General features: G+C 53.1%; 1 protein-coding gene across 1 annotated transcript in view; it reads left to right on the top strand.

Moving 5' to 3' along the window:
* Nucleotides 1-1,028: 1,028 nt before the first annotated feature.
* BRCA1 (BRCA1 DNA repair associated) overlaps nucleotides 1,029-12,759 on the top strand; it is a 37,411-nt gene continuing 25,680 nt past the window's right edge. Inside the window, exons 1-6 of the mRNA XM_038753886.1 lie at nucleotides 1,029-1,116; nucleotides 5,846-5,899; nucleotides 6,244-6,321; nucleotides 7,023-7,111; nucleotides 7,592-7,725; nucleotides 9,794-9,893. Of these exons, the coding sequence (XP_038609814.1) occupies nucleotides 1,037-1,116; nucleotides 5,846-5,899; nucleotides 6,244-6,321; nucleotides 7,023-7,111; nucleotides 7,592-7,725; nucleotides 9,794-9,893 (535 nt within the window). The 5' untranslated portion in view covers nucleotides 1,029-1,036. The remainder of the gene's footprint in view (nucleotides 1,117-5,845; nucleotides 5,900-6,243; nucleotides 6,322-7,022; nucleotides 7,112-7,591; nucleotides 7,726-9,793; nucleotides 9,894-12,759) is intronic.

Genomic DNA, 12,759 nt, shown 5'->3' with positions numbered 1-12,759 from the left:
ATAGAGCATGGGCCTGGGTTCAAATCCAACTCTGCCACATGCCTGCTGTGTGACCTTGGGCAAATCACTTAACTTCTCTGGGCCTCAGTTACGTAATCTGTAAAATGGGGATTAAGAATGTGAGCCCATGTGGGACATGGACTTTGTCCAACCTGATTAACTTGTACCTAACCCAGTGCTTGGCACATAGTAAGTGCTTAACAAATACCATAATTAGAGTTGGAGGGGAGAGTTAGGGGTGTTGGATAATAATAGTATTAATGGCATTTATTAAGCGCTTACTATGTGCAAAGCACTGTTCTAAGCGCTGGAGAGGTTACAGGTTGTCCCATGGGGGGCTCACAGTCTTAATCCCCTTTTTACAGATGAGGTAACTGAGGCCCAGAGACGTGAAGTGACTTGCCCAGAGTCACACAGCTGACAATTGGTGGAGCCAGGATTTGAACCCATGACCTCTGACTCCAAAGCCCAGGCTCTTTCCACTGAGCCATGCTACTTTTCAGCGTGGATGGTCCATGCTGGGTCACTGTGGTGGGGGGGAGTCAAGGATGACGAAGGGGGAGAGTTGAGGGTCATTTGGATGGTCCATCTCTAACTCTGAAGGTGGGTGTCCATAAGGGTGACCAGTGCCTGCCCCTCCAAGTACATGCTGGCCATAGGCTTGGTGAGGACTGGTAGCAGGGTGATCAGGACCCTGATGGGATGAAGCGGGGAGGAGGAGGACTGCGATAACTTCAGTAGCATTTTGGGTTTGCCAAAGTACTCTAGCAGTGCTTTCCTTCATGGTAATGCTTTCCCCCCTACCCCCTTGACTGGAGCAGCTGATAACAGTTTGTCAAAACCGGATTTGCTGCTCAGACCCAGCTGCTGGAGGCTCCTTCCCTGGAGTCCCAGGCTTCCAGCTGAGCCCCAGCCTCTGGAAGCCCCGTAGAGCGAAAGCATTTTGCGGTGCTTAGTAACTGATTCTGACTTCTTTTTGTGTGTGTGTGTGTGCTTGTGCGTGTGGATGTTGGAGACTTGGTTGAAGAGGGAAGAGATGGACTTCCCTGCAGTTGGAGTCCAGGAGGTTCAAGGCGTGTTGGCCGACATGCAGAAGAATTTGGAGTGTCCAATCTGGTGAGTTAACAGAACTCTTTGGGTCCAGTGAGGCTGTTGTCTCTCTCCCTCTCTCCCTCCTTCCCTCTCTTCCTCTTTCTCCTTCCCTTTTTCTCTCTCCCTCCTTCCCTCCCTTTCTCTCTCCCTCCCTCCACCCAGCAAACCAGGGGTGTTGAGACAGCGTCTGGGGGAGCCCAGCCCAGTCCTCGCTGCAGGAGCAGACCAGGCTGTGAAGGGAACAGACACGGGGGCTGGCCGGAGCTTGGGGTGACGGAGCCGGGTGAGCAGAGGCGTGGACCATGATGCTCGGGGCTGTCTGTTGCTCTCCAGGCTGTGTCAGAAGCCAGGCCTTGGGCACTGCCCCTTCCTGCGCCCCAGAAGGGCTTTGGGCCCCCAAGGGTGGCAGGCACAGTAAAGGGGGAGAGGGAGCAAGTGGCTTCCAAGATCTAGTCCAATGGAACCCAGACTAGGGGCCCCAAACCCATTGTATCTAGGGACATCCCCCCTACCGCGAACAGAGGCAGATCCCCCCCTTCCCCCGACTAGGGAGCCACCCAAGTTAGGCTGCAGGGACTGCTGGCCCGGGGAGAGGAGGAAACTGCAGCAAAGCAGCGTTGCCTACTGGATAGAGCCATTTGCCCAGGATTCAGAAGGACCTTGGGTTCTAATCCCGGCTCCACCACTTGTCTGCTGTGTGACCTTGGGTGAGTCATTTAACTTCTCTGGGCCTCAGTTACCTCATCTGTGCAATTGGGATTACTATTGTGGGCCCCAAGTGGGACATGGATTGTGTCCAACCCTACTATCTTGTATCTATCCCAGTGCTAAGTGCAGTGCCTGGCACGTAGTAAGCGCTTAACAAGTACCTTTTTTTTCAAAAAGAATCCTGAGGTTGTTCTGGGAGCAGGCAGAGCACCCCACATGGTAGCCTCCAGGCCTCCTCACTGACCTCCAACCCAGTGGGCAATGTGGTTTTTATGGATAGAGCCCGGGCATGGGAGTCAGAAGGACCTGGATTCTAATTCCAGCTCCACCACATGTCTGCTGTGTGATCTTGAGCAAGTCACTTCACTTCCCTGGGCCTCAGTTACCTCATCTGGAAATAAGGATTAAAACTCTGAGCCCCATGTGGGACATGAACTGGGTTCCAACCTGGTTAACCTGTATCTACCCCAGCGCTTAGAACAGTGCTACGCACATGGTAAGTGCTTAACAAGTACCATAATTACCTTTACTATTAAGAGAATTATGTTCTCACCATCGTCCTGGCAAGTTTAGCTGCCAGTTAGACACACCGGAGGGCTTGACTCTAAAGACGAGGGGAGGGAGGGGGAAAGGCCTCGATAATCTCATTTCTGGACAGGGGTCATCCACGGGCCTGGCCGGTCACAGGCAGACTCCCCCAGCTCCCGGCCAGAACGGATTCTTCTTCCTCTCAGTCCGGGCTTGCCGCCTGCATCTGCGCTTCACCTGTGCGTGGACCTGAAACGAGTCTGAGTTTCACCTGCTGCCCCTTCCTCTTCCCCTCCCCCATGTTCCTGTCCCCACTTGCCCCAACACAGGCCCTCTCACTGGAGCTCTTTTCAAGGGAGCAGAGAGCGACCGTGAGGGCTCTCTACGCCCCTGCCCCCCAACTCCTTGTTGGCTGCTACTAAACTCCCATCGCCCATCTGGAGTTGAAACATCCCAACTGCTACCACGCTGCCCCCAGGATTCATCAATCCATCCTTAATTTATTTCTATATCCTCTTCCCCACTCGAATTATAAGCTCCACGTGGGCAGGGATCCTGTCTACCAACTCTGTTGTATTGTCCTGTCCCAAGCGCTTAGTATAGTGCTCTGCACAAAGTAAGCACTCTTTAAGTACCACTGATTGATTGCCCATCCTGGGTCAGCCCTAATAGCGGACCCTTTGCCAACTTCGGCCGGCCCCCCGGGTGGACAGGTTGGAACCTGTTGGGCTGTTTCTGGGAAGGGCTTCTGCCACCCCAGTGGGGATTGGGGTGCTGGGGAAATCGATGGCAGATCTGCAGAGCCTGGTAGGCCTGGCTAGCTCTCCAAACCCACTTTGAGGGAAGCAGCATGGATTAGTGGGAAGAGCACGGGCTTGGGAGTATGAGGATGAGGATTCCAATTCCAGTCCTGTCACTTTTCCGCTGTTTGACCTTGGGCAAATTCATACATTCATTCATTCTTCAATCGTAGTTATTGAGCGCTTACTGTGTGCAGAGCACTCTACTAAGTGCTTGGGAAGTACAAGTTGGCAACATATAGAGGCGGTCCCTACCCAACAACGGGCTCACAGTCTAGACAGGGGAGAGAGACAACAAAACAAAACATGTGGACAGGTGTTAAGTCGTCATAATAAATAGAATTAAAGCTAAATGCACATCATTAACAAAATAAATAGAATAGTAAATATGTACAAGTAAAATAAATAGAGTAATAAATCTGTACAAACATGTATACAGGTGCTGTGGGGAGGGGAAGGAGGTAGGGCAGGGGGATGGGGAGGAGGAGAGGAAAAAGGGGGCTCAGTCTGGGAAGGCCTCTTGGAGGAGGTGAGCTCTTAGTTAAGCAAATCACTTAACTGCTCTGTGCCTCACTCCTCTCCTCTGTAAATCGGGAGTCGAATACCTTCTCCCCCTCCTACTTAGACTGAGTCCCATATGGGAAGGGGATTGGGCCCGATCTGATAGTCTTTTATCAGCGCTTAGCAAATACCACAAAAGACAGAGGGCTGGGTGAGACACCCATGTCTTCTGGCTACAGGAGTGCAGCCTGGAGAAGCCACCTGTGTTAGAAGGAGCGGGCACCTTTTCTGATCACAGCAAGGATGTCTCAAATGTGTGCGGCTCCCAACTCGCTTCATTTTACCCTCACTTCCCTTGTGAGAGGCTATCTTCCTTTTTCCATTTTGCAGCTGAGAGACCAGGCCCAGAGTAATAACAATTACAACAACTGCGGTATTTGGTAAGCACTTTCTAGGTGCCAAGCACTGTACTAAGCATTGAGGTAGTTACAGGGTAACCAGATTATTGTTAGTATTATTATTATTCATTATAATGATACTTGGTAAGCGTTTACTATGTGGCAAGCCCTGGGTTTTTTTTTGTTTTTTTTAATGGCATTTATTAGTCAATCAATCAATCATATTTATTGAGTGCTTACTGTGTGCAGAGCACTGTACTAAGCGCTTGGGAAGTACAAGTTGGCAACATATACAGTCCCTACCCAACAGTGGGCTCACAGTCTAAAAGGGGGAGACAGAGAACAAAACCAAACATACTAACAAAGTAAAAATAAATGATTAAGCGCTTACTATGTGCAAAGCACTGTTCTAAGTGCTGGGGTGGTTACAAGGTGATGATCAGGTTGTCCCACAGGGGGCTCACAGTCTTCAACCCCATTTTACAGATGAAGTACCTGAGGCACAGAGAAGTTAAGTGACTTGCCCAAAGTCACACAGCTGACAATTGGTGGAGCCGGGATTTGAACCCGTGACCTCTGACTCCAAAACCCGTGCTCTTTCCACTGAGCCACGCTGCTTCTCTGTTCCCTGTTCTAACGCTGGGGTAGATACAAGAAGGTAATCAGGTTGTCCCACATGGGGCTCACAGTCTTGATCACCATTTTACAGAAGAGGTAACTGAGGCACAGAGAATAATAATAATAATAATGGCATTTGTTAACCGCTCTGTGCAAAGCACTGCTCTAAGTGCTGGGGTAGATGCAAGGGAATCAGGGTGTCCCATGTAGGGCTCACAGACTTCATCCCCATTTTACAGATGAGGGAGCTGAGACCCAGAGAAGTTAAGTGACTTGCCCAAAGTCACACAGCTGACAAGTGGCAGAAACGGGATTAGAACCCGTGACCACTGACTCCCAAGCCCAGGCTCTTGCCACTAAGCCACATGGGCTTGCCCAAGTTCACGCAGCAGGCAAGAGAAGAGCCAGGATTAGAACCCATGTCCTCTGACTCCCATGCTCTTTCCTGTAAGCCATGCTGCTTCTCTAGACAAAGTCCCTGTCCCACATGGGACTCACAGTCTAAGGGAGAGGGAGAACAGGGATTGAATCTCTATTCTTGGATCACTGCGGCCCAGAGAAGTGAAGTGACTTGCCCGAGGTCACAAAGCGGTCTCAGAGCCGGGATTAGAACCCAGGTCCCCTGCCTCCCGGGCCTGTGCTGGGAGGTTCAGGGACTTATCCAAGGCCTCCGGGGTTAAGCTGGGACTAGAACCCGGATCTCTCATCTCCCGGAGTGTCCTGGAGAAAGTCGCCCTTGCGCATTGATTGGTTTGCCCTCCTGCCCCTGGCACATGTTGGCACAGTCTCACTCTGCCTGAGGTCTGCTGTGGGTGTGGGAGCGGCGGGTCATCCTCAGCCGCAGGATTTCCAAGTGGAGGCAAGAAGGGAGTGGCGGCAGTGGGGAACCCTTAGCTCAGTGGTAAGAGACTCCTCGTCCTGAGGATCAACTGTCCCTGTCCTCGCCGAAGGTCTCTGTCCTCCATGTCCTTGAGGCCCATTCCACCAGGGTGGGCCTCCCCAGCTCCTCCTGACCCCTGGGAGCTCTGGGCCGAGGTGCCGTGCTGGCGACAGGCCATGCCCGATGATCCCGGTGTGGGAGTTGGCCGAGCGCCCGCGGTCTCCTCACGGGGACCCCACAGGCGGCCGTTCTGGCCACCCCCAGAGCCCACCGGGACAGTGTCCCTAACTTTGGTTTTCTTCTCTCCCGGCCCGATCCAGCCTGGAATTGATCAGAGAGCCGGTGTCCACCAAGTGCGACCACATCTTCTGCAAGTAAGTGTTCCCCCATTTCGCCCTGCCCCCCTCCTCCTCACCCCCAGGTAGTGCCGGCGCCTTTGTTCGCACCTCTGCTGTGTTCAGAGAGAAAAAAATGACAGTGCTCCCGGAGCTGCTAACAAAGCTGCTGTTACCAGGACTGTCCCCTCCCTGGCCACCCCCACCAACACACAGAGTTGCCACTCTCTTAAGTGCTCAGTACGTACTAGTGATTGCTTGGCCTAGGGAACAAGCAGGAGACTGTCCTCCTGGGGCCACTGGGCGTGGGTTCCGCCTGGGTTAGGTCGCTTCCCTTCCCGGAGGAAAGAAAACTGCAGAGTTTTCTTCTCCTCTTCCTGTAGGTTTTGCATCTTGAAGCTTCTCCGCAAGAAGAAAGGCCCTTCCCAGTGCCCTTTATGCAAAAATGACGTAACCAGGAGGTACGTGATTTGGGCAGGGGGGCGGGGGAAGGAGCCGCTGGAGAAAGTGCAAGTTCCTCGGCGATGGTGCGGTTAACCTGCCTTGGCTTCTCAGCAGGCAGGCAGTGCAGAGTTGCTCATCTCACTGCAGCTGGGAATTACTTTCTGACGTTTCCGGGGAGATGGGGAGCCGGGCGGAGGACCTCCAGAGGGATTGTCCGGAGGCGGCCAGAATGACTCGCAGCCCAGCTGCTCCTTGGAAATGGAAGCTGCTCTGATGAGCAGATGGGTTGGGTGGGACAGGTCACTTCCTCCTCCATCCGCGGCCTGACCGCCCGTCCACGGCCTGTGTTGGGGTCCTGCTCTGGGAGGGCCAAGTGGCCCCTGAGGCCGGGGCAGGGAGAGCAGAAGTTGTGGCCGAGAGAGTCCCCACCCTGGAGCTCAACGCAGAGGACCTCTCCACCCTGCCCCGCCTCCGCTGGGCAAGCAGTGGGGGATGATTCCTTTAGAGTGGAAGTGCTCCGTGAGTGGGGCTGTGACCCTCTTTTGGGGCCACCGTCGAACCAGCCGTAGGAATGAATCGGCACCCTCTGTCACTCCCGCCTCCCATCCCCTCCTTCCGCCACAAGCACCATCACCCCCTTTAGAGGTTTCGTTTCACCGCCCACCCCCGGAGAAGACTCCCAAGCTTCTTCCCCGCCTGGCCAATGCTCTCTTTGCAGGAGTCTCCAGGAGAGCCCCAGGTTCCAACAACTGGTGGAAGGCCTGCGGCACACCATCCGTGCCTTTGAACGCGACACGGGCATCCAGTGTGAGTGCTCCCGGGGGGGGTCTGCTGGGGGAGACACCCTGCCCGTTGGCACCACTACTCCAGGTTTGATGGTTCCCTCCCAGGCCTTTGCAGCCAGGCTGCTGGGTTCTCTAGCCTCTCCCCCGTTGCCTTCCCAGCAGGGAACTGCATCTGTGATACTGGGCAGGCCTGCCCACTGAGGACCAGGGGGAGCAGATGACTATTTGGCTGTGGCAAGAAGGAAGCTCTAAGCTCCTGCCCTCTTCCCCTTTCCTGGGTCCCGCCTCCACTTGACTCGTCAGAAAAGGCAGGGAGATGGCAGGAGTCACAGGGGATGCAAGAAGCAGCCAGTGAGGGACCACCAGAGGGTTATCCAGCTTCCAGGGCTTGGGTGCAGGTGGCCCCTGCCCTGGCAGATCGCACTGCCCAGGGAATGCTAGCCAACGAATTGCCCCACCCAGGCAACAACAACGGGCTTTTCCTGACTTTGTTACCCGGCAGTTTCTAGCAGCCAGGAGTCGAGCGGTAGTCCCCCTCCTAAGCACGCAAAGGAAGACCTGCCCACCGTTCGGACTTCGGGTTACGGGAGCAGAGCCCAGAAGGACCAAGCCAACAGCCAAGGAGGTCCAGCTACGGTGAGACTCCTTCCCCTCCCTTCCTGATGCCCACCCTGGGTGGCCTCAAGTGCTTCAGGGCGAAGTCGTCTTCCTCCTGGGCACCGGGCTCTTGCCCCACAAGGCCCTGCAGGGCTGGGCATTTAGGTGCCCAGACAAGGCAGGACTGAGCCAGTCCCATGCTGTTTGAGATTGGGGGGGGGGGTGTCAGAGGGAGTTGAGAGCCTGCTTGCATCGTGCCTTGATTTTTCTGAAGTTTCAAAGGAAAATGTTGGCAGATATTTCCGTGTGAGTTGAAAATGTTTGCAGGAGAGGTGGAGCATCCTGGTTCGTCTCCCCAGCCCCAAGGTCAAACCCGAGGGTGCCAGCCTCGAAGGGCCTTATGGGGCCCAACGACCCCAACCCCGAGGCTGTTTCTGGGGTCACTGCCAGGGATGCCAGCCCAGGCTGGTCTCTGGGGAGGACTGCCAGGCTAAGCCCAGCCCTCAACTCCTATGCTAAGGCCGTTTTGGGGGGTGGACTCTGAGCAGCCATGTGCAGGGAAGCGGGCAGGAGCTGGTCTGACTCATCTGGGTAGGCCACAGGCCACCAGGCAGATCAGTATCTGGGTGGCCCTTGGCACTCCCCACCTCTGGGAATGCTTCCCCCGTCCCTTGGGCTCGCTTGTTTTCCAGTTTCATTGACCACTCCTGAAGCTGTACCGGGCAGACACCGACTTACCTTAAAGCTGCCCCCCACTCACCATCAGCAGCCTGTCCCGGCCTTCCCCCAGCGCCCTCTGGTCCATTCACAGGGGTTCGGTATCAGCATGCTGGGCCCTGGACTGCGTTGACAGAATGCCCTGCCCACTGGGTCAGAAAAGCCTCCAGAGCTCGACTTCCCTGCCTTGGCAGAGAGGGGAACCCACAGCTCCAGGTGGAGAACTCTCCACGACCGTAATTGATGCGCTGAGATGGGTCTGTCAGTGGTATTTGTGGAGTATCCTGGAGGGGAGGGGTTCAGTTTGGGACATACTGAGCTAGAGATGCTGGTGGATCATCATCAGTGGTACTTACTGAGCGCTTACTATGTGCTGAGCTCTGTATTAAGTGCTTGGGAGAGAACATTACAACCAAGTTGGCAGATACAGGGTAGCTGCAGCTGGGTGAGTGGAAAAAACTCCCTAGGAGAGAGTGCAGATTGATAAAGAAAGGGAATCCAGGCAGGGCCTTGAGTGTCCCCCACAGTTTGGATGGGGAGACAGAAAAAGAGCTGGTGAAAGAGAAGCTGTGCTAGTAGAACCAAGATTCGTTTTCCAGGAGAAGGGGGTGGTCCACGGCATCGAAGGCAGCAGAAAGGTTAAGGAGGATTAGAATGGAGTAGCGTCTGCTAGCTGTGGCACTGGTGACCTTGGAGGGAGCGAGCTCAGTGGAGTGAAGAATGAGGAAACTGGGTTGTAAAGAGTCCAAGTCGACACAGGAAAGAAAGGAGAGGCAGCAAGCGTATACGCTTGGAGCAGTTTGGACAGGAATGAGCAGAAGGAGATGGGGTGATAGTTGAATGGGGGCAGTGGAATGCAGAGAAGGGTTTTTCTAATACAGGGGAGATCAGCATGTTTGAAGACAGGACAAGAGCCATCAGAGAAGGAGGGGTTGACTCTGGGGGTTAGGGAAAGAAGAAGAGTGGGCACTTGGGATTTTAGGGGGTGAGAAGGGGTAGAGTTGAGGCACCGGTAAAAGGGATGAAATTTGAGAAGAGGCAGAACAGGAAGATTGTTTTGCTATTGACACAATCACTCCCCCTTGCCTTTCTTTTCCTTCTCTCCCTCCTCCCCACCCCCAGGAGCACCAGGTCCTCCCTTAGGCCTCTGCCCCGTCCCCCTGGTCTTTCCTGGTGTATTATCTACCCATGAGGGGCAGGGGCAGGAGAAAAGTTTCAGTTACTCTAGTGGCCTTCCTGAGTCCCAGTGTCAAATGTATTTCCCTGGACATCTTTAGCGCCGAGATGTGTCTGTTGGGCTCCAGGGTCCGTGCTTCCGTCTGCTGGCCCGGGTAAAGGGGTGGGGCCTCCTGTTCTCCGTAGATGATCCGTTGCCTCTGTTCGTTGACAGGAAGCCAGCTTACGGGCTCCCCGGAGTTCAGAGAGGAGGAAGCACCCTCGGCCTGCCCAGGACCCTGCCCGGGACCAGAACGATGTCTGCATCGAGCATGGTGAGACCCTCCCCGCCCCACTCTACTGGGTTAGAGTCCTGATGTGGGGAGATCTCTGACGGACATTACCCTCCCCCGCTTCAAAGCCTTATTGAAGGCACATCTCCTCCAAGGCCTTCCCTGACTTAATCGTCCTTTCATCGTCTCCCACTCCCTGCTGCGGTGCCTTGACTTGCTCCCTTTATTCATCTCCCCTCCCAGCCCCAAAGCACTTATTTACATAGTTGTCATTTATTTATTTTCATTGTCTGTCGCTCTCTCTAGACTGTAAGCTCACTGTGGGCAGGGAATGTGTCTATTGTTATACTGTACTCTCCCAAGTGCTTAGTCCAGTGCTCTGCACATAGTACTCGATAAATACAACTGACTGACCTGTATCCAATCAGTTGTATTTATTGAGTGCTTACCATGTGCAGAGCACTGTAACTAAGGACTTGGGAAAATTCAATACAACAGATTTAGTAGACACATTTCCTGCCCAGAAAGAGCTTACAGGCTAGAGGGGGAGATGGACAGTAATATAAAGAAACACACCCCATTGATCTGCTTGCGGCGGGGCTGAGGGAGGGCATCTGAGAGGCCTGAGTCCGGCTGGGGCTCCCCAGTAGTCCCACACGCTGGGAAACTGATGCTTATGGAGCTCCGCTAGCCTCCTGGCCTGCCCAAGGAGTCACTTTCCCTGCCTTTGCGGGTCCCAGTGGGAAATGGAAGAAGCTGGAGGGTCTGTTTCTTCTCCAGAAACTGCACTCAGTGCCCAGAGCCCCAGAGGATGGGTGGTTATGGGGAAACAACAAATCAATAGATGTTACTGATTGGCTGGCTGAGTGCGTACTCTGTGCAGAGCACTGTTCTAGGTACTTGAGAGAAAATAATAAGACTATGCATGTAGGATCCTAAATCTATCTCCTTGTTCTTTCCCCACGAGAAGCAGCGTGGCTCAGTGGAAAGAGCACTGGCTTTGGAGTCAGAGGTCATGGGTTCGAATCCCGGCTCTGCCAATTGTCAGCTGTGCGACTTTGGGCAAGTCACTTCACTTCTCTGTGCCTCAGTTCCCTCGTCTGTAAAATGGGGATTAAGACTGTGAACCCCCTGTGGGACAATCTGATCACCTTGTAACCTCCCCAGTGCTTAGAACAGTGCTTTACACATAGTAAGCGCTTCATAAATGCCATCATTATTATTATTGTTATTATTTTAGGCATTTTCATTCATTTATTCAATTGTATTTATTGAGCGCTTCCTGTGTGCAGAACACTGTACTAAGTGCTTGGGAGAGTACAATACAACAATAAACAGACACGTTCGCTACCCACAACGAGTATGAAGTCTAGAGGCGGGGAGACAGGCATCAATACAAATAAATAAATTACAGATACGTACATAAGTGCTGTGGGGCTGGGATGGGGGGAAGAACAAAGGGAGCCAGTCAGGGAGACACAGAAGGGAGTGGGAGAAGAGGAAAGGTGGGGCCTTAGTGTGAGAAGGCCTCTTGGAAGTCTTTTGTGAGGGCCGTTGCAGCTGCTCCCTTGGGTGGACGAGGGGGTGGGAGCCAAGAAGGACCCTGGAAGAGGGAGAGGGCAGGATTGGGACAACTGATCCGGGAGGGTTTGGCAGGGGGCCAGTTATTCTCCCAGTTCCAACTGCCCGGCTGACGTGGGGGGCCTGCTAGGGGTGGTGGCTCTCCTGGTTTCGTGGGGGCAGGACAAATGTGGCTCAAGCCTGCCCTAGAACCACCAGTCCACAGTTAGGGGCCCTGGACAATTCTGTTTGTTCTAACGATTTTGACACCTGTCTACATGTTTTGTTGTCTGTCTCCCCCTTCTAGACTGTGAGCCCGTTGTTGGGTAGGGACCGTCTCTATATGTTGCTGATTTGTTCTTCCCATGCGCTTAGTACAGTGCTCTCCACACAGTAAGCGCTCAATAAATATGATTGAATGAATGGACAAGGTACTTGGAAGAGTACAATGCCTAGAAGACATGGTCTTTGTCCTCAGGGAACTTACTGTCTAAGTGTGGGAGACAGACTTTAAATTCCAGATTGGGGGAGTATTAGAGTGTATAAAATATATAACCAGCGCTTAATAAATTCCATCATTATTATTATTATAAGGGCTCCAGGTATTGTGGGAGTATTACTGTGTGCAGAGCACTGTACTAAGCGTTTGGGAGAATAATAACAATAATAATAATGAGAGTAATAATAATTGTGGTATTTAAGTGCTTACTCTGTGCCGGGCACTGTACTAAGCATTGAGGTGGCTACAAGCCAATCAGGTTGGACATAGTCCCTATCCCACAGAGGGCTCACAGTCTTAATCCCTGTTTTACAGATGAGGTAACTGAGGCACAGAGAAGTTAAGTGATTTGCCCGAGGTCACTCAGCTGATAAGTGGTGGAGCTGGGATTAGAACCCATGACCTTCTGAGTCCCAGGCCCATGCTCTATCCGCTACACCGTGCTGCTTCTTGTACAATATAACAGAGTTTGGTAGACACAGAGCTTGCAGATTAAATGAGACAGACATTACAAATAGAAGAAATGGGAGAGTATAAGGATATGTACATAAGTACTTAGAACGGTGCTTTGCACATAGTAAGCGCTTAATAAATGCCATTTAAAATAAAGTGCTGTGGGGCTGGGGGTGAGGGCTTAGGGAAGGCTTCTTGGAGGAGATGGGATTTTAGAGAGGAAGAGGGAGCTGTTTAGGGAATGGGGGCATGAGGAGAGGGAGAGAGGGAAGGGAGTTGGTGGGGTAGAGGAGGAGGAGAAGGAGGGAAGGATAGAGGGAGGGTGGCACACAGTGTAAGCGGCAGAGCTGTAGTAATAAAGGTGGTATTTGTTAAGGACTTACTACACCCTAAGGT

The sequence above is a fragment of the Tachyglossus aculeatus genome, chromosome 11, assembly GCF_015852505.1.
Source record: "Tachyglossus aculeatus isolate mTacAcu1 chromosome 11, mTacAcu1.pri, whole genome shotgun sequence".
NCBI lineage: Eukaryota > Metazoa > Chordata > Mammalia > Monotremata > Tachyglossidae > Tachyglossus > Tachyglossus aculeatus.
This window is presented reverse-complemented; position numbering and strand designations above follow the sequence as displayed.